Source organism: Notechis scutatus, chromosome 1 (genome assembly GCF_049901735.1).
Source record: "Notechis scutatus isolate UNSWTSFEM ecotype Mainland chromosome 1, rNotScu1.2, whole genome shotgun sequence".
NCBI classification, from domain to species: domain Eukaryota; kingdom Metazoa; phylum Chordata; class Lepidosauria; order Squamata; family Elapidae; genus Notechis; species Notechis scutatus.
Genome location: NC_142009.1, coordinates 112135414 through 112161176, shown reverse-complemented (window position 1 = coordinate 112161176; position 25763 = coordinate 112135414). Strand labels below are relative to the sequence as shown.

At 36.5% G+C, this 25763-nt stretch overlaps 1 protein-coding gene across 5 annotated transcripts; it reads left to right on the top strand.

The window, feature by feature from the left end:
- The first annotated feature begins 631 nt into the window (after positions 1-631).
- On the top strand, positions 632-13701 carry MANEA (mannosidase endo-alpha). 5 transcript variants are annotated; one of them, XM_026666584.2, is made up of 5 exons: positions 632-803; positions 5688-6275; positions 9293-9402; positions 11222-11298; positions 12357-13701. In XM_026666584.2, the coding sequence occupies exons 2-5, from the start codon at positions 5732-5734 to the stop codon at positions 12991-12993; spliced, it is 1368 nt and encodes a 455-aa protein (XP_026522369.1). In that variant the 5' UTR covers positions 632-803; positions 5688-5731; the 3' UTR covers positions 12994-13701. The 5 variants fall into 5 exon arrangements, with proteins under 5 accessions (XP_026522369.1, XP_087799375.1, XP_087799368.1 ...); XM_087943249.1 differs by having other exon boundaries at positions 798-1049; XM_087943242.1 differs by lacking the exon at positions 632-803 and adding an exon at positions 888-1044.
- Positions 13702-25763: the final 12062 nt, after the last annotated feature.

Sequence of the window (25763 nt, the reverse complement as noted above, 5' to 3'; positions counted from 1 at the left end):
ACAGCAGATGTACCCTGCTACCGGTATAATTTTTTTGTCAAATAGTCTAAGAATTAAATTTATTTTTCTGGTTCGTTATTTACTGTGCTTCGATTTGAAAAAGCCCATAATGTATTCTGTAACAGATAAGCAAAAAAATAAATAAATGTATTTCTCTTTCTCTAATGTAACACCTGCCAGATATGTACGATCTCAGCTCCACAGCGGCTAAAAAGCTAAGAATGGAATTAAAATCCAACACACGTGGACTCACACACGCCATAGGAATAAGTGCACGGAGTGTCACGGCTTGCGAGTTTTTCTCTCTGCAAGAATGGATAACAATGAGTTAGTGAAGATGGCATCTTCGCGTTTCCATGGAGGTTTAAAAACCCACAGTGGACTTCTGAGCACCTTATCAACAGGCCCGCAAATGGACGCTTAACCGAAGAAAAAAAAAATTCGCATGCTTGCTAACTCAGGTCGCGAGCCCCAACACTTCCGGAGAAGAAGAAGAAGAGGGAAAAAAAGCCCGAAGGTAGTTCGGTTGTGCCGACAAAGAAAGAGAGGCGTGATCAGAGTAACTTTACTGCTTTCCTGGAGGTAAGGGCAACGTGCCTTCTACCTTGGCAACTGCGCATGCTCCGATGGAGAAGACAACCGCAAGCTAGGGGGAGCCAACTCCGAAAAGAGGCTGGTAACCCTGAGCCTGTGCTTCCTTCCCCGATCGGTCCATTTTAAATCTTCCGCCTCCTCCGCCGTTGCTCCCCCTCCCCCTTCTTTCGAATCCTTGCTTGAACTTTTCAGTCCGGTTCTGCAGACGGGTGAGTAGCAAGGAGAAAGGCGCCAGGGGGTAGCGCTTGCTGTGGATGCCGCCTCCTCCTCCTCCTCTCCTGCGGTCTTCCCATTAGCCCGCTTGCCTAGGGATAACGCGGAGGGGGCGGGGAGTCCCCGGGGGTGGTGGGGAGAGGATAGATCCCCTCTCCTCTGCTCTTCGGTTGCGGGGAAGGAGAGCCTCTGCCTGCGCAGCCCTTGCGGGGATCTCGAGTGGAAGAGGGCTCCTCGGTCAGGTGCAGAGCTATTAAAAGCAGCAAACAGGAGCCTTTGGGCTGGCTGTGCAAGAGAAATAATTAGGCCAGATATCGGTTACTCAGCTTGGCTGGTTACGTGAATATTTGTGTGTGTGTGTGTGTGTGTGTATATCTCTGTGAAGATTCTCAGTCATTCAGGTCATTATTGTACCAAAGGTGCTTTTCTTTTTCAAGAGGCAACTTGGACTTTATGGTTTTTCTTTGAAGACGTTTCACTCCTCATCCAAGAAGCTTCTTCAGCTCCTTTGTGTGTGTGTGTGTGTGTGTGTGTGTGAGAGAGAGAGAGAGAGAGAGAGAGAGAGAGAGAAGGAAGTGTGGGGGGGGGAGGCAGAGTTATCTGGAGAGGTAAGATCAAATCTCTCTAATCCAGCTCTATCCTTGAAGACTTCATGAATGTCTCAGTAGGAAGGCTTTTTTCCTTTAGCTTCTTCCCAGGTTGTTCTTCTGGACTTCCATCTCCATCCTATTATAGCCTGGGATTTCTCAGTAGTCTCCCTTCCCTCTGCTAATAAGAAACAATTGTTTCCAAAGGCAGCTGAACTTGAAGAAGTGCTTTTCAAGATCAGCCAAGGTCAATTTCTCAACATGAGTGTGTGCGGGGTTTATTGTGAGACCCAACTATGATTATGTCTAGTCTAGACCTCCTGACCTTTTGCAGATGCTTGTGTCCCTCGTGTGGCATAAGCTTTGATCAATTACAATTCACATCAAGAAGCTTATGCCTTAACACATCCATGCTATTTTTGGGTTGTTATTTTTAATGTATCGTGAATATATCCGTTCTTCTGGAAACTGCTCATGATGTTAGTTGAAGATATCAATCAGAGTTCACCTTGTTTTTCTACATATTCAAATTATCATTGGTGGTTTTTTGTTTTTTTTACATATTGCACTCACTTCCTTAGTTGCCAATTTTGTTGACTATGTTGCTTGGGAATTGGGAGAGCTGTAATAATTTCAAAACTGACCCTATATTGCAAAACTTGTAAAATATTGTAAATCTGCTTTGGATGAACACAGAGAGTAAATGCAGACTATGTAATAAAGAAAACTTGATATTCTGTTAATGAGGCCTAATATTTTTCTTCAATTTTGTCATTACTGAACAAAATACTTTGGGAACTTAGTAAATCACAAGTTATAGGCAGATTTGCTGACTTCTAGCCTTCCTGAAACTGAATGGTAGATCACTAGGGATTGATCATTAAATGTTTATGTTTTGAACACCCATAACAACTCTTATTTCTCCATCCTCCTGTGTTTTTACCAGCTTAGAAAGCACACATGGAAAACATTCAACTTCTCTTTGTCTAAACTAATTTCTCCTGGCTTTTAGCAGAGGTAAAATTGTCAAAGATAAATGAGTTATGTCCTGCTTTTCTTTGTGCATTATGTATCTTTCTGACAACATATGTCATGTTCTCCATGATAATAGATTATATTTAGATTTACATCTAAAATCTAAACATCACTTAAGATATACCAATATAACATTAGTGCTTCATGAGCTGCATTAGCTCCTAGTATCTGATTTTCAGATACAATTCAAACTGTTAATTTCCAGCTACAAAGTCCTTCATGATTCAGGGCTATCTTATTCTGGACTATCCCCAATTATTTCTCTCCAACAGAGTGGGCATGGTTGGGTCTCCTGTATAAACCATGCCATTTAAGGTGCAATTTCTCTATCATAGCCTCTGCCCTAAGAAGGATTTATTCCTTCCCCCAAATCAGATAGGCCTGGCCCTGCAAGCCTTTCATAAGGCTTTGAAAACCTGGCTTGTCTCCCAGGTCTTGGGCCCGGTTTTTAGATGAGCTCATTCTTTAAAGATTAAGATAATAATTGTGATTGGCTTATTGGTGTTATGTTTTGCAATTTGCCTTCTGGGCTTTCATTGTGGCTTTCATTTGTTTACTTGTTTGTAACTCATTGTTAGGCATCCAGAGTTGGAATTACTAGTTGGGTGGCAATATAAACTGGGAAGTGTATGGAAATTCTTTGTCCTTTGCATTTTGTCTCCATGTTACAATCCAGATAGTAAAGTAAATGTGTCCCAAAATGGAGATGTTTTGTTCTTCTTCTATTGACTTGAACATGTCAATCCTTTGAGACTAGTAGAAGGGGGAAGCTTAAGCTGGTATGGTTTATATTACAGTAGTTCTTGTTGTCAGAGAAATCACATACCATAAATGATTTCTGACTTTCCCATCCTCTTCAATCCTCAAAGTACTAATAATGGGAAAAGCAGGACTGTGCTCAGTGTCTTTTGAATAAATGCCCTGTTTTATCAAGATGTTCATATCTATATCACTATATCTGAATGAGATACTTAAGGTTATAGAAATAAAGAGAGGGGTGTCAACCAGGAGATCAATAAACTCATTGAGAGCATGGCAAACAGAAGACCAACCTGCCTTCTTTCATTAGCCAACGAAGAACCGTGCCTGTTTTTACTTTTGTGTTCTTTTCTTATTCCTTTTGCTTTTTCTTTTAACCTGTTAGATATCGTCCTGGGCTGGGACTGTTTTATATTTTAAAGATAAAGGGTTCCTTGTCTCAATATTAGAACAGTTGCTTTATGTGTAGAAGATCCCAGACAGGCAAATATTGAAAGAAACATTGTTGTATTGTGCCACAAGATCCCTGGCTTTCATGACCCATAAGCAAATGGGTCTTGTATTGAACAACACTGAATTTGTAATTCCGCCCTTCCTTGCCCCTCCCCCCATGTCCTCATTACCCCATCCTAGCAGATTAGCCAGAGACTTTTTCAGGTAGCCTGGGATACTGTTTAAGTAGATGAGGTACTGCATAGCCCTCTCAACAATGGGAAGCATTTCCAATTATTCAGGCTTGAGAAGGACTTTGAGCTACTCAGGTGACAACTTCCAGTTCTTTCACATGCTCATTGAACAGCTTGTTGAACTACTTTGCAGGCAAGAGAAGACTAATTGACTGACTGACCTGACTGACTGACTGAACAGGGATGGAGATTGATAAAGTGAGGAAGAGCTTTTCTCCATTGCATATCTGCTGTTGTCTGAACATCACTACCCTCATTCTTTCTATTTGAAACCCTAAGCTTCTATTGTGTATTTTCATGTACTGTATTATTAGATTATTTGCAAGCAACAGCTAGAAGCATGATGTGTCTTGTTTTCCATCCTTAATGCTTTTTGCAAAACAGAAAATATCTCCCTAAGTCAGCTCCTTCTTAACTTCTCCGTTTTGCTTTACTTTTCCACTTTTAGTGGAATTGTTATTTTAATTTGTGTTTGAAAGTCCACAGTAAAAATATCTCATAGCAATGCAATTTCTTAATATGCTGTAATAATAAAACATAAGAATTGGAAGCAATAATCTGCAGGGTGACAAGGGGTAATAAGAATATTTCTGCAATTAAAAATATTTAGAAAATAGGGTAATATAGATACTGATAACTCTTATTAAAGGGGGGGAAATATGCTGTGGAATCCAATTGAGAAGATGTAATGACTAATGGTTTATTGGGAATTAAGATGAGGGAATAAAGGTATATTCTAATCATTAAGGTGGAACACTTAAAATAGTAAAAGGGGAAACTTATACTTGTTCTTTTTTCTTTTTGTGTGGGTGTGTTAAGATCTGTATTAATTTAGAATTTATAAAAAAAAAGTGTAATGGAAAGGGAATGTGACAGACTAAAGAACCAGCTAAATTAATAAGCTTAATAAGTTTAATATAGATTATTAAAAGCAAGGAGAGACATTGAACTTCATTATTACCATTATTAGGCAAATATATATTGTTTATTTTTATTTTTAAAATAAATATTAAGGATTATACTTGAAATAATTGAAATGAAATTTAAAAATGTTTAGATTGGGATTAATGAAAGAATTTAGAATTAAACCTTATTATTATTTATTAGGCAAATATATATTGTTTATCTTTACGTTTAAAAATAAATATTAAAGGATTATATTTGAAATAATTGAAATGAAACAAAATTGATTGAAATTAATGAAAGAGGCTAGAATTAATGTGTTTGTTTCTCTCCTTACTGAAAATTTGGAATGGAAAAGGTAATAATAGAATTAAGTATGCATATATCAATGTATAATTTCTGTCATATTTGTATGTAAAGATGATGACCCGGAAATATGTTGTCCACTAAAAAGAGATTTTTCTTTTTAATGTGAAAACTGAATAAAGTCTGTTTAAAAAAAAAAAAAAGAATTGGAAGCAATAATTAGATAATTAAGCTCAATATCCTGTGTCTCTTATATTAACATCTTCCTTATAAAAAAGTATTAGTTTTGTTTCTATCATGGGGGTTGGGAAAGACTCTTGATTTTTTTGATAGAATTATTAATGGATCATAACATGAAAAAATGAGAACTGTAGCCTTAGAGAACTGGAGTGCTGTGATCAATACTAATAGCATTGAACTAGATGATACAATATGATCAACATAAATCAGTTCAGTGGTTTCCTATGTTAAGATGTATTCAGGGTTTAGGAAATTTTAGGTTATATATAAATATTAAATAATTCTATAATGTTAGAATGAATTTGGTTTAATTGATTGCAAAATTTAAAACTCTACAGTCATGTTCTTTTTTTCTTGTTTACAGGCAGCTGGACGCTTCCTACCTGTGTCCTGAACTACCATGATATCATGGCAAGATTTCGCAGGAGAACATGCATCGTTTTGTTGCTTTTTATTTTATTTATTTGCTCTATAATGATGGCGCTGAAAACTCTGAGACCAGAAAGAGTTGGGTTTGGAGATCCATTTGGTCTTGGCCTGTTACCAGATTTTCAGCAACAGACAACACATTTAAAAAAGAAGATCAGTCTGCATAAAGGAGCAAAAGAAGACAGTTTCCCAAGAACCAAAAGTGTTCATCCTCTACCGATGAATCTCAAAACACCTGCAACTTCTATAAGAAAAATGGAAGAGCTACCTCCTCCAAATTATAACTTCCATGTATTTTACTACAGCTGGTATGGGACTCCACAGTTTGATGGAAAATATATTCACTGGGACCACCCATTATTGACACACTGGGATCCAAAAATTGCAAGTGGTTATCCAAAAGGCAGACACAGTCCTCCAGAAGATATTGGCTCAAGCTTCTACCCAGAACTTGGACCTTATAGCTCTAGGGACCCATCTGTCATAGAAGCTCACATGAAGCAAATGAGATCAGCATCCATTGGTAAGTATTCCATCTCTTTCCACCTCGCTCCCCCCCCCCCAAAGCTCTTGTCTGTCCTACATCCCTTTGCTTGCTTGCTTGCTCTCAGCCTCCTCTCAAAACCTTGCAATCTTCACCTCATCTTTCCAGACCATTTATTCACCTTCTGATCCAATTTATTCACCTTCTGCAGCTCTTTTTTTTTTTTTTCATTTCCCTTCCTCATTCTCAGAAAACTCCCCTAAAACAAACTGGTTGCTTGCTTGCTTTATGCAGTGGTGGGAGCAGTAATGGTCATCCCTCAGTAACACCCCAGCTTTGTGAGCTGTTTGCCTTGTGAGTTTGCATTCTGGTGCAATTCAAGATACTGATACCCTGTTTCTCCAACAATATGGCCTCCCCCAATAGGAAGTCCCAGCATGTTTTATAGGCATGAAATAAAATTAAGCACCTCCCCCCAAATTAAGGCCTATATTAAAACATGCGAAATGGGGGGGGGGGGAATGGTGGTGGGGGCTTACAGTTAGGAAGTACTTTTGTTGCACACCCGGATATGGTGTTGCCTGCGTTGACCCCGATATGAAGTGCCCCACCAACACCGAGGTCAACATCCAAGCCATCGCTGCCCGCCCGAAGATGCAACGGGGGGGGGGGGTGGAATTAAGTCACCCCCGAAAAGACGGACTAGCCATTTTTTCGGGGCTCAAAAAAAAATAAGACCCGGCCTTATTATATGAGAAACACGGTAGTTATCTATAATCTTCACTATCTGGCATAGAGCCTGATTTACTTGAGGGACTGCCTATCTCCCATAGTATCTACCTGGCTGGTTTCATCAGGGTCGATGTGCTCCAGGCTGCTTCAATTAAACAATGCCATCTGTTAGAATCTGGGAAGCATGCTTGCTCTGTTCCCTCTAGAATGAGGCTTCCCAAGATCCAGAAGTCTTCCACCCAGGCTGGTGTTTTGAAGGGCCTTGAAACCTGGTTCTTCACTCAAGGCTTAACAAAATAGAGTGAAACCCCTTCACTTCATCCCTGCCCAATGTCTTGTTCTTGCCATCTTTTTGTGTATTTATTTATTTTACTCTGTATTATTGTATTTCCCTTGTTTTAGTATAGGTAATTCTCATTTAATGACACTGATTGAGACCATTTTTTTTGCTAAATTATGCGGTCGTAAAGTGCAATATCATTTGATTCTTCCAGTTAGCAAGAGCCGTTCCAATAGTCCCCAATTACCATTATTAAGCAAATCACTGTTGGTCATAAAGTGAGGACTCACATGACCATGACTTCTGACTTCCTCTCGGCTTCCCCATTGACATTTCTTTCAGGAAGCTGATAGGAAAAGTCATACATCGTAACCATTGGATGCTGCAGTGGTTGAAACTTTGAGGGCCAGTCGTAAGTGCAAACTATTGCTGAACAAGTGGGCATTAACCAAGGACCATATGTAACTTTTTAAAAAAGCAGCAGCAGAAAGATGTTTCCATCTGTTTCAAAACACAGCTGTGCTGTTGTTGTAGGTAAAATATAACAAACAAAAAATTAGTCCTAATGTCCTGTACTGATGAGAAAGCCGTAGCTGATTTTGCTATTGTAAAATATTAAAAAGTTAATTGATCCAGTTTTTGGAATGTGGCTTTCACTGCGGTATACAAGCCTAATGTGATTTTTGAGCTGATGGAAAATGTGCACCCCAGATCTGTTTGATATGATCATTTAGTAAATTGCATAGATCTTTTCCTCAGTGACTGAGTAAAAAGCCACAGAGTTCAGTAGTATAGAATGCCACTTGATGAATTGGCCTGTAATTTAAGACTTGAGCCCTTTTTATCAAGCCTTTCCTTTATATGTTAGAACTTACCCTGTCTTGTTACTCATGGCTTCTTTTGCCAGTTATTTATTAATTAATCAAATTTATAGGTTTGCCAATTAAACTTTTGGCTGTAAATAATCTAATACAGTGCCAACAAAAGAAAGTGATAGCCCCGAGATTAACATCTCAAACTCAGCAGCACATATTTCCTAGCCTACAACTAGAGAAAAAAGCCCAATCTTCAAGGCCAATTTAAAGGATATCAGGGCACCTTAATTTTTTGGGAAATGCTATTTAAGAAAGCAGGCATCCCAACAGAGAAAGCATGCCACTAAATCTCATCAGAGGAGCTTGTTTTAAAGATGGGAGCATGTCCACTCTTTCTTATCTTAGAGAATAGGCAGAAACACTGAGAGAAAGACAGTCACCCAGATAGTAATAGTAGTCCAGCCCTAGATCTGGTAAGACTTTGTGGATCACAAACAGCAAGATAAATTATGCCTGGAAGCTTAACTGGCAATCAATGCACCTCACACCAGAGAAAATTAGAACATCAATCACTGCCTTCACTACTTCCTTCTGGACCAGTTGTAGTTTCCAAGTGGTCTTTGAGGGCCACCTTATGTTGAGAGCATTGTAGTAGTCCACGTGGGAGGTGACTATGACTGGTATCATTAGTGACTATGTCATTATTGGTACTAGTGACTAATCATTAGTGCCTATGAGAAGGGATTCCAGTTAAGAAAAGAGTGCAGTGGTGCAACTGATGAATCTGGGGGAAAGCCTTCTTAGAGACAGCTGCCACTTGCTCTTTGAGAAGGAATTGAGTCCAGGAGAACCTTCAGATTGTGAATTTTGGAAAATGCTATCCAGTTTCCAACTAAAGATGGAAAGCCCTTGATGCGTTTCTTGGTTGATAGCTTGAAGTTGATACGTGCAGCTGGTATCATCAGCATATTAATGATACCCAACCTCATGCCAATAGATGCTTTCGCCCAAAGTCTTCATGTAGATGTTAAACAGGAGAGGTGACAGCACTGAGCCCTGTGGTGTCCACACGTCATCGGCCTATTATAACTGAAGTGGCTTATAGCAAACTTTAAATAAAAACTTCAAAATGTGGTTATTTTGTGAGGCTTTACAGAAAACATTCGGGGTGGTGGTGGGGTGGTATCAATTCAAATTTATAATAAAAAGGTATATGTTTTATTCCTTAGGGGTTTTGGCTCTTTCCTGGTACCCTCCTGTTATGGCTGATGAAAATGGAGAGCCCACTGATGGGCTTGTGCCTATAATTTTGGATATTGCACACAAGTATAAATTAAAGGTATAGTATTTGAAATTTGTAAAAACTAGCTGTAATGGGTTGAATAAAATAGTCTACACTGTTATAGCAATAAAATGAGTTGATATTTTATATCCATTTCTCTCAGATTAAATTCCATTGAACTCAGTTGGACTAGTTCTGAGTAGTCATACTTGTAATTGTACTATTAAATATCATTAATAATTTATTTCAGTAAAAGAGTGCTTACAAAATCCTATGTTGTTACCTTTCATAAGTTATATATATTCAAACCGACAGCAGTCCTATCTTTTAAATTAATTTTAATTTTGTACCATTCTAGTTAGAAAGCTATTTGAAGCAGTTATAGAGTCGTCTTCTTAGAAGCAACAGTTCCCTCTCTTAATTCAAAGCAAATATTACCAGATAAATATATATGTAAATATATGAGACTTTTCTATCTCAAAATTTGTTCTTAATGACAGTAACTTCTAATTCTTTTGAAAATGGAAGAATTGTCCTTAGTCAAAACTGAAATGATTGCCCTTAAAAAATGCAAGAGTTAAAAAATAATTGGCATGTGTTTGAGAAATCTAAGGTACAGTTTCTTTAAATCTAATCATAATTGGATTATTTAAATATTTAAATATTATTGTAAATATTATTTAAATACTTTGTCCCAACCCAGAATTGGAAATGACACTATTCCATCCCAGATTCTGAGTAAAAGATAACATGTACACTGGCTAGAAATTGTGTGAAGAAATGGTCAACATTAGCCTCTTTAGTAATGCGTTGTCATTATTGCCAGTTATCTCTTCCTTTCAAAGGATAAGGTTGATTAGGGAAGCAGGGGAGATGTGTTGGAGAAAATTGTTTGCTAATAAGGTAAATCCAATTACATATTCAGGTAGAAATTGCTGAACTGGAAAATTAAATAATTTGAACTGCCCAAACCCTAAAATCGATCCCAACACTAATTAAAACTGAACGTTTAATAAGTTAAGCATTTCTTGCAAATTAGTACATATATTTTTCCTGGAGACATTAATATCTTGAAATGCTGTTTCTCTGATAAAATAATCATCTAGTGAATTTAATATTAGGTGACTCAGTGCCTCTACAGTTTTGCACAAGGCTTGAAACTATTGGGCAGATATGCTTCAAAAATGAATCATAGATGGCAATGACACTGAGACTCTTAATCATTTGAAATTCCAGACACATTTCTCTTTTCACTGTCAGCACATTTAAATTTGATGTTCAGATTGGAGTTGGCAATGTGCTTATATTTTCTTTTTCTGTGGGCAAATTTAAAACGTCACAGCATTGTGTTTAGGTGATTTTTCAGCAGAGGAAAACATAGTTTTAATACTAAAGGGCTATTAACTTTCTCCTGGGTGTCATCTACCAGCCCTTTTTTTCTGGTTTAGTTAATAATGGCTGCCATATATATTTATTGTAGTACTATACTGTAATTGTTTTTAATTGTCTTTATGATTGTTGCTGCCTAGAGTCACATCTTAGAAGGGTGGCCATAGAAATTAATTAAATGAATAAAGCAAAAAATTAATTGACATGGCAGCATAGAGCATTTTTGTTCTGTGTTTGTAACGAATAGCTATGCTTTCCATTTTCTAACCAATCTGTGTTGGGTGACAACAGGACAAACTCTATTCCCATGTAAAGAACTAAAAGTTTCTTTTCCTTTAGTTTTTTTCTCTTATTTTTCTACTAAACGTGCAAATATAAAATAAAATTTATATTCTTCAGAAATAGAGGGCTACTGACTTTAAGATTTTTTCTGCTCTTTTGAGACATTCCATTTTTTAAACAAAAAAAAAACCTTTTTATGTTTCAGGTCACTTTCCATATTGAGCCATATAAAGACAGAGATGATCGTAGCATGTACAGCAATGTCAAGTATATTATAGACAAGTAAGAACTTGGTGCAATATTTGAATATGAATATGATAATTTTATTTTGTCTCGTCTGACTTTCTTATTTACCGTATTTATCGGCGTATAACACGCACAGGCGTATAACACGCATCTTCATTTTAAGAGGGAAATTTCAGGAAAGCGCCCGTTTCACCCCCACTCCCACCCCCCGCGCGCGCTTCAATCCACAGTGTCCCATTCTGCCTGCCTGCCTGCCTGCCTTAGTTTCTGGTTGTTTGGGAGCAGCTTCGGCTGAGAATAATAACTATTCGCCTCTTTTACTCAGCCGAAGCTGTTCCGATTCAACCATTAACGAAGGCAGGCAGGCAGGCAGAACGGAGCACTGCGGGCGGGCGGGGTGGGGGTGGGGGAGAAACGGGCGCTTCAGGGAAGCCCCCCCCCCCGCTTCTTTGAAGCAGTTTCTTCCTGTGCTGGTGGAGGAGCGAGAGAGCGACTGACAGAGCTGACCCAGAGAGAAGGACAGGCTTCGGTTGCTTCCTCCCTCCCCTTCTTTCATTTGTGTCCTTGATCCCCGATCCCAGCAGCATTCACCGAAGGCTTCTTAACATTATATCGGCGTATAACACGCATACATCATTTGCCCCCTATTTTCAGGGGGAAAAAAGTGCGTGTTATACGCCGATAAATACGGTATATGTTTCATGGTGGTTTATCAATTAAAAATTAACTCCTTATCAATAGACACAGTTATCATTAAAATAAACTGAACTCCCATTCTTTTTGTTCAAATTCACAATATTTAATATCATTGATGTCATTTTTGTTACTGTGTCATGCAGCAACAAATAGGGGGTTACAAGCAGAGCAATTTGGTAATTTTATCTTCCTAATAAGACTACGTTTATTAAATTTGCTTTGCTGAGTTGCAGTTAATTGTGTTTAAAGACTTATCTAATGCTATTTATGACATTTGAAATGAAGTATAATTGAGAGAAAGGCAGGAAGAGTAACTTTTAAGACGATTAGAAATATATATATGAAACATTTACTTTTTTTTCTCCCCCCCTTTTTTTTTTTTGGTTGTTTGCTTTTAGATATGGAGACCATCCAGCTTTTTACAGACATAAAGTCAGTACAGGTAGAACGCTTCCCATGTTCTATGTTTATGATTCTTACATCACAATCCCAGAAATGTGGGCAAACCTGCTCACAGTATCAGGATCTCATAGTATACGTAATACACCCTATGACAGCTTATTCTTTGCCCTTCTTGTAGAAGAAAAACATAAACACGAAATTCATCGAAGTGGCTTTGATGGAATTTACACCTATTTTGCCACAAATGGCTTCTCTTATGGTTCAAGCCATCATAATTGGCCCAGTTTAAAAGCTTTCTGTGACATAAAAAACTTAATGTTTATTCCAAGTGTGGGCCCAGGCTACATAGATACGAGCATCCGACCTTGGAACAATCACAACACACGCAATCGTGTCAACGGGAAATATTACGAGACAGCATTCAGTGCTGCGCTTCTAGTAAGACCTGAAATCATTTCCATCACCTCTTTTAATGAATGGCACGAAGGGACTCAGATTGAAAAGGCCATTCCTAAAAAGACAGATGTGACAACTTATCTGGATTATCAGCCGCATAAACCAAATATTTATCTGGAGCTTACTCACAAGTGGTCTGAAAAATATAGCAAAGAAAAGGACCAGTGGCTTACATGAGTTGCCATTGTGGTTGAGAATTCGACAATGAATCTATGACTGATAGATTGAGAAGATGTTGTGAGGAAGTGGTCTGACTATTTCTACAGCTTTGTTATAGAAAGTTTTCACTTTAAGGAACAAAGGTAACAACAAGCAATACTGTCCCTTCAGTTACTTTATTATATGAAGACTATGTTGGCTATGCTTAATATTGTATATATTGTTCTGTACTACAAATACTGTTTCCAGAGTATTTGAGTGATAGTACAAATAGACTGTTAAAAGAGCTAAATTCAAAATTGGCTGCAATTAAAATAGTTATATAAGATATCTGCATGCAGCTGATTTTTTTCCCCCATTTGGGGGGGAGGAAAACCACTCTCAAAGCAAAACAAGTTTAGAACCCATTTCAAATACAATTTGAAAAGCTGTAGTTGAGAAATAACTTCAAGCAAAGGTAATACTCACAACTAGTCCTTTCTCAGAAAATCTCTTGGATCAGAAGCTTGGAACAACTATGTACAAAGATATTTATCCAAGTCTATTGAAGATTAATGTATATATGATGCATGTTACTGTAAAAAGAAGAATTTCTCTGGGAACTTTTTAGTTCAAGAACCACTTAAAATTAGTGCTATGTAAGAGCACAGTATTGTGGTCCTGTTCAGATCTTGTTTAATCACCATGTGAATAGCTGGAATTGGTAATAAATTCCCTGTTATTATATTTAGTGTGCTTTTCATGAAAAACCTTTTATTTGCCTTTACTTTATTAAAATTAGGGAGGGAAGTAAAAATTTCATAATATTTCTAGACAGTAATAGTTTCAATTTAGTTATTTCTAAGAGGTGGTAAATTTCCACCCACTTTTTTATGCAAATCACTTCAAATAAAATTATGAAACAATCCTAATTCTCTTCCTCCCCCGCCCCCAAAAAAAAAAAGGTTGAAGGAAGGAATTAAAACAGTTACCAACTAAAATTGAAATACTAGGAAATTTAAAGTGTCATTCAATTTATTCATAGAATAGTCTGACCTGGAAAAAGGACTTTTAACGGGAAGGGCTGTTCCTAATACAGAGAGCTGGGTGGAATGCTACCGGTTCTGCCCGGCTCTATAGAACCAGTAGCTCTGAAGTGCAGCAGACAAAGAACCGGTTCTATGTCTGCTGCTGTTTGGCCCGCCCGCCTGCCCAGGCTGTTACCTGACTTTTATTTCCTGCTTTTTCAACCTCAGCTGCTTTGCGTAGCACAGCTTGGGTTGAAAAAGCAGGAAAAAAGTGCTTTTTCAAATGCTGCGCACCCGCGTGTAGCGCTTATCAGCTGTCCGGACGGCACAGCTTTAGGTGTATTACACACGCATGCAAAACATAATCACCGATCCAGTAGTAACACCAGTTGAATCCCACCCCTGCTTAAAAGCCACATTTAGTTCTGTCCCAAACATCAGAATGTATTTTTTTTTTTAAAAAAAAGAAAATGGTCTAGCAAAATATCTTGCTTCTCAGAACAGGATCAGAATATGTTTTCACAAACATTCATTGTTAATCCTCAAGGTACAGGAGGTCATTTAACAAACATTCAAAGTTATACCAGACCCCACCCCCCAAAAATACATATGACCCTGTTTCAAAGTTACAAATTCTGCAAAGCCCACCTGGTCATTTGCAGAGATGCTGCCGTGTACCCAGCTATTTTCCCCCCACAATCTGCCCTGCTGCCCAAGGACACTGGACTTGCTTTACCTCCCACTGGGTTCCACATGGTCCTTGTCCTCTCCTCATAATCCCTCACTTTACCTTGTGAAGATCTGTAGAGCTGCGGAGGGAAGGAGAACAGGCCTCTCTTTTCTGGGCCATGTAGGAGAATTACACAAGTAGTGTTTTGTTTTGTTTTTTAATCCAATTGCCTGTGCAGCCTAGCAATGAAGCGACTGATCTGCATGATTGGTTGGCTTGGGAAAGCCCTGTGTTTTACAAAAAAAAATGTTTAATTCACTAGCCAAGCAACCCCTTTACCTATAAGAGCTAATTTTATAAATTATGAGCTGAATTTTATATTTCCTACCAAATCATAGATTATAGCTAATGCATACAAACCACACTATACAACCATAGATAACAATGTTCAGGTTTAAATTTGTTATACAACTCAACTTTCATAGATGCCAGGAAAGAGCTTTATTAATGTTATTTTCTTGCCAATAGAAAACTTAAGTGGTTATTGTTTATTTCTTAATATCACTTATTAATTACTGTGAATGTTTTATGAGTTGTCCCTTGCAAAGAAGGGATAGGCAGTCTGCCAATGGCAGAGAGCTTTGTGAAACAACAGCAAGCAAGATTATACAATTGAGTTTAGTTGCAAAATGGTCGATTCATCTGCCCCTTTGGAGTAGGTAGAATTTTAAGGAAGGAAATGGAAGCATAAGCTTACCATTCTGTCCTTTGATTACATGAACATCCCAGAGTGAAAATATATGCTGAAATATTTTATCCACTTTTAATGACATCACTATGTCATCACAACAGGTTGAACAGTGTGCAGACTGATCAGAGTAAGCATGCTTGAAATTGCATTACTGATATCTTAAGATGTCTCCAAAAATTTGACACTTTCATGTAGAGCATTTACAGTATTTTTAAAATAAATAACACTTCAAAGAAGGCCAGATGTCATATTGACAGAATAAAGAAGCTTAAGGATATCGTGAAGCTTAAGGATATCATGAAAGGAGAAGCATATTCTCAATTACTTTATTGGTCTACTCTTAACACCAGAGAAAGGGAAAGCCCTTGTCAGAAGAAATGAATTTTTCCTTGACTTGTCATACTCAATTCACAGATAGGAATTTAGGAATAATCAAGCTCTGAAAACAACGTAGCTATTTCTTTAGGCCAGGGTCTTCAAACTTGACAGTTTTAAAACTTGTGGACTTCAACTCCCAGAATTCCTCCTCCAGTCATGTTGGCTCAGGAATTCACAAGTCTTAAACTTGCCAAGCTTGAAAACCTTTGCCTTAGGCACTTTGAATAATCAGATCAGTTAGCTAAGATTCTATATCATTTATTTCTCACTTCCATTTGCTCACTTGGAAATACGATAATCCATACAGAGGTGTATGGATTGAAAAGAGGAACCACATACATACATAGTGGGAGCTTCTAGACACTCAAGTAGCCAGCTTGCTTTTCAGAGTTGACAGCTGCAGCTGTGATTTCAAACAATCTGCCAGCTAAATAATAGGTCTTTCTCCTTCTCCCCTTCATCATAGAATATTGCTGGTTCCACTTCATTGGATATCTGAAGTTTGAAGAGTTATGCACAATTGTTCTGTCAGCTAGAATAATTTATAGCAGCGTTGTTCCTTTAGATGTTTAAAATCTTGAAAGAAAGCAGTTTTGCAATATTACAGGGGACGGATTACAGCATAGCCTTTCATTTTCAGTTTTTAGTGTTATTGCAACTGTTTAGCTATCTCATTGACTGTTCTCATCCAGTTTTAATAAGATTCCTTCATTTAACAATACAAGTTGCCCTTGTCCATATTTTCATGGATTTGGGTCCTACTTGGGTATTATACATGCACAACATGGCTTTTGATAAAGTATATTTGTTCAGTCTCATTAGCATAATCTGCTTATCAGCTAAAATGAATTCCACAAATAACAATAGTACATAAATGTTCTAAGCACAAAGCCTATCCATAATTTCAAGAATGGAATTTAAATCCAGTTAGACTTTACTCCTTTCACTTAATATACTGTTTTGGGCACATAGGATAGGTCAGGAGCAACAGGTAGCAAGTATAACACTGACTTATCAGGTATGTAGATTGTCAAGTGGGAACTTAACTCTTCAGTGTGCCATGATATACTCTGTTGGGTTCTATAAGATCCATGATAAAAAGCTGTTTCCTTGAAAAGACAAATTGAAATGTTTTAATAAACAGATGACCCTTTCATTTCATGAAATGTTTACGAGTACTAATGTTATTAAAATCCTTTTTTGACATTTTATTATTTGGATAATATATTGAACACTTTAGCTAACATTGAACAGTTATCTAAAGAGTCCATGGATAAATATTTTAGTGAAATATGCAGATAGTTTTTCTTGTGCTGTACTTATAGCAAAATGACTAGATATAGTTAAAATGACTTGCCATTTCTTCTTGGAGAAATGAAACAGAAAACTGTAAAAACAGTTCATAAATTAATGTGTATTCGGTTAATCTTGCTCTTAACTAAGTACATTGAGATTTTTGTAACCTCAAAAAATCTGCTAAAGCTTGTCAAGCGGCACATAGTCTATTCCTTTGATTAATTTAGGCAATTTATTCCTGCTCAAGAGAGCAACGTTTATAAGGAAGAAATAATTTTATTACTGCAATTTGCTCAGAAAACCAAATACTACAAAGTATTGATGCACCTAGGCAATTTTTCTCCCACATATTCAGAATGAAAAAAAATGATTACCCCAGGAAAGGAAATGCATATCCTTGTTTACCAGGTTTAAACAAACAACGCACCATGAATAATTTGGTGAGAGTTGTTATTTTGTATCTGCTTTGATCCTCAATAACAATGCATTTCAGAACTAAGGTTCCTATGAATATATAATTTTTGAATATTTCTCCTCATATAGTAATTCATTTTCAATAAAACTGGAGAAATACTGCCCGATAGGGATGGCAACCTCCAAATGCCTATAAACTCTCACAAAATCCATGATCTTACACAAAAGAAAAGTCCATTTTTGTAAATTTCTTTCAATATTTGCATATTCATTCTTATTCAGATTCTATATGCAAATATTTTCCCATTTTGTCCACGTTAGACTTAATCACAAAAACAGTTAGGCATTGAACTCTGGTTTCAGAATTTTTCTTGTTACATACCGGTATTATCTGCAGTAGAAGATACATTAGAATTGGATAACTTGAACATACATTTTTCACATATGTTGAAGTTAAAACACATGAAGTGGGCGGGGAGGTTGTGGATTGATGAATACTAAACTTCCATAGGATCATTAAATAGTTGGGATTTTGTGAAATATGTTAGATGGCAATAAAACTGGATGGCATTAATAATTTCTAGAATGCCAATAGAAACCGATACCTGTCAGCTATCAAGAACTAACTTTATCAATTGAGCTGAAGTCTGCCATATGGAAAAGAATCTGAATATCTCAGATTAGATACACAATGCTTAGCTGATAGTTCTTTATTCTGCCACTCTTTGTTACTATTTAATTAGATTGATTTGTGTCTACATCGGAGTCATTAATTTACAAAACTGATAGCAAAGTTTCTACAGTCCGTTGAAGTCAATATGCTGACTTGTGTTTGTGGAATTCACTATGGTGGTTGCAGGCAAAAGCTAGATCAGTCCAAAGTTACTATTAGTTATTTAATTGCAGCTCTATCTAAATATCCAAGGACAACTGGATATTTAGTTTGAATAGTTAGTGTAGTAAGGCATTCTGGTTTGATTTAAAACCAGCAGTCTTCAGTGATGAAATTCAACCAGAGATTTTTCATAAAACTGCTTAATGTGAAATTTCTCTCTTGTATATATAAATAATTTGACTCATGGTTAATACTTTGAATAAGTTAGCCTTTAAAAATAGCACTTTGTGTATAAATAAAGTAGGTTATCTATTAGAGCTCATCATTTACCTCTTTTTACTAAATATTAACCTTATATGTTGCTAATTGTTGATTTTTTTATGGAAACAAACATGCTTGGTTACAAATGCTGTAATTCCCCTGATGTAGAAGTCAGATAACTGGACTCTTGCTTCTGTTTATTATTGATGTGGCAATCTTATATTTTTCATTTGGATGCCTATCCCCGAGCATGAAAAACATGATAAGCAGTGTCACTGGGTATAAATCAACTATGTGAGCTGCTTTATTGACTTGCTTAATAGTCAATATTTATATTGGCATTCTTTTGCCATGTTTTGTTCAACTAAAGCACAATGGGTTAGTGGAAAATTATTCATGGATACATTTCTGAAAATCTACTGGAAAATAATATATTTTACTGTAATACATGTTACATGTAATGTATATAAAGGCTTTAGTTTTAAAATGTTAATATTTTAATCGGGCATACTACAAAAATTCCCCAGTGTTTTTCCCAAGGTGTAAGAAAAAGTTCAAAATCAGAGGCAGGGGTTATGTATTCGAGAGAGAAGCTGTGATTTGTGAAAAGTCACTTGCTTGTTTGGCTGTTAAAAAAACACTTTTGTTTTGAAATAAATAGAAATAGTGAAGTCATAAAAAAAATGGAAATATCCATTTCAGATTGCAGACTTCTAATTTCTGTAAGAAGCCAGAGGGCTTTGCAAATCCTTTAGAAGTAGCACTTCAAAGACACAAGAGCAAAAGTTGTGTAGTACATGCTTATTTACATTGTGAAACATCTCTTTTAAAGAAATTGCACAGGAAGATCTAAAAACTGTGAAGCTGTGGGCGGATTTAGCAATAGAATGTAACCCTAAACAGGATGCTGTTACTAGCATTCCAAAGAAATTATTTGAAGATCTTTTAATATAGTCTTCCCAATATTGGAGCACTGCAAAGCTGTAGGTCTTTAGCAAAATAAGCATAATTGTAACCATAACACAGGTCCATGAATGAATATTACACCCAATGGATAATGGCATTGTACACAGTTTCAGGGTACTTGAAATACCTATATTGGTATTTCAAAGTGTTCTAAAATTTTACAAGCATATTATAGGAGTATTTGGCCTACAGCACATCTAAAATGCCATATTCTTTTAGTGAGTTTTTGAGAAAGCTTGAAAAAAACATGATTTACCAAAATGTTTAGCTATGAAGCCTTATAGGTTTCATGAGATAGTAAAATAAACAACAATCTTCCTCTTAATCTCCCTGCTACTCTTCCACAACCCATACATTCTGTCCACTTTCAGGTAAATGAGACTTCCCTTAGCAAATTTTGAAGTTTCATGTGGAACTAAGGTAATCACTGCATCAATTTATAGAAGCAAAACCGTTAGTTTTATAAGTGTCTTTTGATATTTTTAATACATGTGGTATGACCACTGTTCAGGCTCAACTGAAATCCCACAGGATTGGAGGGGGGAAATTATTTGAAACCATTTTAGAATAAAAATTATTTAAAAATATTAATTTACAAATATTGGATACTTTATTTTAATGACATTGCATGATAATGTGTTTTAATGTACAATACCTCATTTTTGGCACCTTTAGATATATCTACCACTCATGTTAATAATGTTTTGATATGCCTAATTTGTATTCAATATGTAGAAAACTGAAACATACTGTATTGTTCATGAAATACAATTTTCAAACAACATACTTCAAAAATCATTAAAATCCAACTCAGTAATTTACAGTATAATTAACACTTGAACAAAGGACTGCAAAAGATCCACTGTTATGTTTAATAAAGAAAACCTGTTTCTATTATTTCTGTTGTTTGTATTCTTGTAATATTAACCCAAAATGGGGCAGGGGCTTTGTAATTATATTTACTAGGGAATTGGTTTAAATGGCTTCCATTTAAATTTCAGGCAAAAGTAAATATTTAGTAATTGATTCTTAGAAATTTTAGGAAGTAATCAGAGTTTTAAATATTTTCAATGTCCTGTCTCTAATAGTCAATTTCCAAATTGTTTCTTTCTTGCAGTTTCTCAGCACTTGAATCATTTTTATACTAATTCACTCTTTGTATTATACAGTGGAAAATAATTGGAATTCTGACCTTTGCAGCTACACTATTTTCTGTGCAGGTTCTTTTCCTATTTGGAAAATCCAGCATCTCCCTCTCTCTGTGTCTCTCTCTTTCCCTCCCCTAAAAAAGCTCTAATGGAAAAAGGATTTAAAAAAAAACAATTTGTGAAGCTGATATAATTTTAATCTTAAATAATTCATTTAAATATGTATGATCAATTAGTTGTCATTTTTATCTGTGTATCTCTGAAAAAATAAACTGTACCCAAAACTTAATTATTAACCCAATTAAGTCCAATATCCAACATACTTTATTTTTAGGAACAAATCAGATGAAAGAAATCAGTTCTGAGTTAGCATACATAAGATTTTGTTATAAAAATGCTTCCACATTGTCTTCACATCTTCGAAAAGTAATACCATACAACTGCATTCACTTCTTCTAAAAGTAATACTATACAATTGCATATCAAGAGACACTTCAGGATTATTGAATTCAAATTATTCCAGAGTGGCTTTTGCAGAATAATTGGATTCTATTATAGTCTTCCACATTTCTCAAATGTGTTGGGATCCTAATCATACCCAAACATATATCTCATTATATATATAGATATAAAATATGATCATTTGCCCAGCACCAGTTATGTACTCAATTTGTTCTATGTAGACAAGTTTCAATTCCTAGCCTGCTTGATAAAGGCAGAAGAGCCTTTTCCTGCTCCAAGCCTTTCCTGAGGGAAAAACAATGGTATTTGAGTTCCACAGCTTCAACCACTGTTCCATGTGGAGTCTTGTAACAATAAAACAGGGATGGAGTGAAGGAACATTATAGGAAGCTCCACAGGCTCAGTGAGCCATCTTTATATGTTGTCCTAGAATAGTGATGGCTAACCTTTTCAGCAATGAGTGCCCAAAGTGTGTGCAAACTCCCAAAGTGCAATGCATGTGCATCTCCCACGCATGTGCCCTGCCCCCATACCCGCCGCACATGCACCCTGTGCCACTTGCACCCTGCCCCCCTGCATGCGTGGCAGAGACCAGAAGACTAGCTAGCTGGTGGGAGGTGCACATGCATGCACAGCAGAGCTGTTTTTGGGGTGACGGTTCGCATGCCTGCAAAGAGAGCTCTGCATGTCACCTCTGGTACCCATGCCATAGGCTCGCCATCATAGAAGACTTGACACCAAATCAGAAGCTGAAAAACAATCTATACATCTCCTGACTGTTACAGTCCTCAGTTTAAGCATTGCTCCATGTAGCATTTGAAATTAGCAGAAATATTGTAGTAGGTCCTGATTCATCATTTAGTTCAGGGCTGTCAAACTCCAGGCCCACAAGCTGGATACCTCATGCACTGGCCACACCCACGCCTGGTTTAGTAAAGCGGGAGAAAGTCCCAATATGTCATGCAATGCCACCTTTAACAACGTGAGCTTGACGCCCCGATTTAGTTCATTCATTCAGGTTTTCACTAATTTTGCCTTTGTGTTCCCAGGTTTGGGCATTGAGATCTTGGAATGCAGACTGAGTTGCCGGTTAACTCATTCCTGAAGTTAAAGGTGAATTTTAAATAGAGCAAATATTTTTAATTTTATTAGGGATTGATTATCCATCGTTTAACTAGTTGACCAGTAAATTCATTGCATTCTTTTTTTTTAAACAAATTTTATTCAGTTTTTCACATAAAAACAAAAATCTCTTTTTAGTGGACAACATATTTCCAGGTCATCACTTTTATATACAAATATGACAGCAGTTATACATTAATATATGCATACTTAATTCTATTATTACCTTTTCCATTCCAAATTTTCAGTAAGGAGAGAAACAAACAAATTAATTCTAGCCTCTTTCATTAATCTCAATCGAAACATCTTTTTGTTTCATTTCAATTATTTCAAATATAATCCTTTAATATTTGTTTTAAAAATAAAGATTAATAATAATAATAATAATAATAATAATAATAATGATTACCAATGTTTCTCCTTCCTTTTAATAGTCTATATTAACTTATTAATTTAAGTGGTTCTTTAGTCTGTCATATTCCCTTTCCATCACACGTTCTTTTTATAAATTCTAGATTAATACAAGTTTTAACACTAAAGAAAAAAAACAAGTATAGGTTACTGCTTTGAATGTGACACCTCAGTGGTTAAAATATACCTTTATTCCCTCATCTTGATTCCCAATAAACCATTATTTTTAAGAAGTTACAACAATAATAATTTGGATTCCGCAACATATTTCCCCCCCTTAATTTTTAATAAAAGTTATCAGTATCTATCCCTCCTTTAATAATCTATATTACCCTATTTTCTAAATATTTTTAATTGCAAATATATTCTTATTACCCCTTGTTACCCTGCAGAATCCCCTTTTTAATTCATCGACCATTATCTCTGAAAAAACGATTTCTTTTCAACATTGTACTATTTCCGTATTTCTTTATTTCATGCACCTGTTTTTTACTGCTTCTCCTCCCCCTCTTTTCCCCATATCTTTTCTCATTCCAGTTTGTATCCCTCTCTTTCTTGATATTTTCCTTTCCCCTTTTCTGCTGGGTCTTTCTGCCTTTCCTGACTTCACAGGTATTCCCCTTTTTGATTGCCTTCTTAAATCTCAACTTTTAAACCTTCCTTCTTTCCCCACTTCTTTGAGGTGTTATTTGTGTTAATTGTCTATTTAAGATGTCTTCTCCTTGAGTCAACTCCTCCTCCTCTGAAGCTCTTTCTTCTTGTTCTTCAATCGCCATTTCCATTTTTTCTAACACAGAGCAAAGTGATTTGCCTCTTTCCTGTAGTAATTCTCTCATATTTTTAAGTTCCATTTTTAATTCCAGAAGAGATATCATCATTACACACTCTTATATTTTATGATCATTGAAGTCCACAAAAAACACTTTTACTTTCCTTCTTTCTTCTTTCAATTTTCTAAAGTTCTCAATTATTCCAGCCCAGAGTCTATACCAAAAACATCAGTCAATCCCACAGTCAGTCTTTCCTTGCTTTTTTCTTTATTCTGGTTCAGCTTTCACTTTCTAAGATTCTTACTTTGTTTCAATATTTCTTTAACGTTATATCAACACAAGTTCATTCAGAAACAGAATACTTTCCCTTTTGTTTGAGCTCAAGTTTTTGTCAGAAAGTGACACTCTCCGTTATACAAAGTCTTCACCTTTTTCCCTTATTTTTTTTTATTTAGGGTTTTTCGAACCTCAATATTTCAGCACAATCCAGTCTCCAATTTGTAATTTTTATTATTATTATTTTTTGACAATCTTAAGTCCAGCTTTGTTTTATGCCTGTTTATTGCCAAAATATTTTAGTCCAATTTAATTAAGTCTTTAGTTCCGGCTTCTTCCTTTCCTGGTTCGAAGCCCCGCTTAGCTGTCAAAAATATTTTCTTGTTTTTTTTTCTTGTCCCTTTGTAATTTCACCGCTCACTTTTCTTTTCTTAAAAATTCAATATTACCTTAATCTTGGGGTACTTTTGTTTAGTTGTGTCGCCCAGTTGTCCCGGTTCAGATGTTATCCACCTCTTTCTTCCCTCCTGCACGAATCTTAGTCCAGCTGAGTCCTCCTCTTCGGGGTGGCCATTTTAGACCACCACTGCAGTCTTCAGGGGGGAAAAGACCAAGCCCAGGAGGGGAGATGCATCTCCCCTCAACCTGGCTTGCGGCTGCCCCTTACTCCACCGCCCCGCCAAGGCAGCTTCAGCCCCTAATCGCGATGATCGTGGCTCTCCAATGAAAGAGCATGGACCATAGCCACAGAGAGTCATAATCTATGGTCCGTCAGCGAGGAGGGCTCAACCCGGAAGCCAATTCATTGCATTCTGTTTACAAACAAAGTCAAAATTTGTAGCATCATACTTCCAAATTCCTGTATGTATTTTCAAAATCTGGGCACCCTTCTTTTTCTCACTACTTCATCTCTTTAACATCATTTTTTTTAAAAAAAAAAAGTTTAATTTCTTCTGTCCTGGCTAATAAAAGGCCTCAATCTTGCTTTGATTCAGAGATCCAGCCAAACTGGGAAGCTTCTAATTCAGACCTGGGCATTTTATGGCCTCTGGGCAACGTCCAGGCCCTTGATGGTCTCTGTCCAGCCTGCAGTAGGGGGAGGCATGGTAGTGAGGGGGCAGAGAGGGTTACAGAGAACAAGCAGAATTGCTGCAGTAGCAGAGGGCCATGGCAGGGAGGGGTATGGTGGCCCTCCATCTCGGCCCCAGTTTTTCATGTGGCCTCTTGGGAAAGTTAATTGCCCATGCCTGCTCTAATTCAATCCAATTCAAACAGTCTTCCAGCCATTACATACCTACTATTTATGCATTTTTTAAATCTAAGCTATTGATTATATGGCATGAAGTCAGATTTTCTCCAAGATAAACAAATGGGATAGCTGATTGCATAAATTATATTGTATTAAAATAATGCATTATTGTATTAATTGTATTAAAATAATGATGAATAGCATTTCATTCCGAATAACATAAATTACAGAATTTTACTTAAATATTATTTATAGAAATCATTTGAAGAAACTGAAAAGAGGATTAGGAGGTTTCTTGACAGGACAGGACGGGGGGGGATCCCTAGAATTCACCATGGAATGAGAGCACATTATTGACTATTTATGTAAGTTGTTGAATTATTTAAATAAAGTAGTTCACTGGTACAGCAGCTGAGTTCATTAGTGGAAAATAATGAAGGCTAGAGCAACAAAATAGCTGGAAGTTGCAGGTTAATATAATAAGGGTAGATGAGTTTAAATATGGATGGATGGTGTTGTTCTGCATATAGCTAAATAAATTAAAATGGCAATGAATTGTTGAACAATAGTAAGTAGTATTATTTTGGTCTGATAAATTAGAAGAAAAATGTCTGAAATGTCAGAAAAAGTTTCCAAACAGCACTGTTCTTATACAAAATAATTTCCCAAGAGGTAATAACCTTACGTTCAGGTTTGAAATCTGAAAGTTAAATGAAATTAAAAGGTAAGAGAAGAAAACTTCTTTGCCATGCTGAAGAGAACACAATGGTAT

Excerpts from the sequence above, each read along its gene's own strand:
- MANEA (XM_026666584.2), top strand. The coding sequence starts at position 5,732 with ATGGCAAGATTTCGCAGGAGAACATGCATCGTTTTGTTGCTTTTTATT. Across the intron at positions 6,276-9,292 it reads AATGAGATCAGCATCCATTG|GGGTTTTGGCTCTTTCCTGG; the intron begins GTAAGTATTCCA and ends TTTATTCCTTAG. Across the intron at positions 9,403-11,221 it reads CACACAAGTATAAATTAAAG|GTCACTTTCCATATTGAGCC; the intron begins GTATAGTATTTG and ends TTTATGTTTCAG.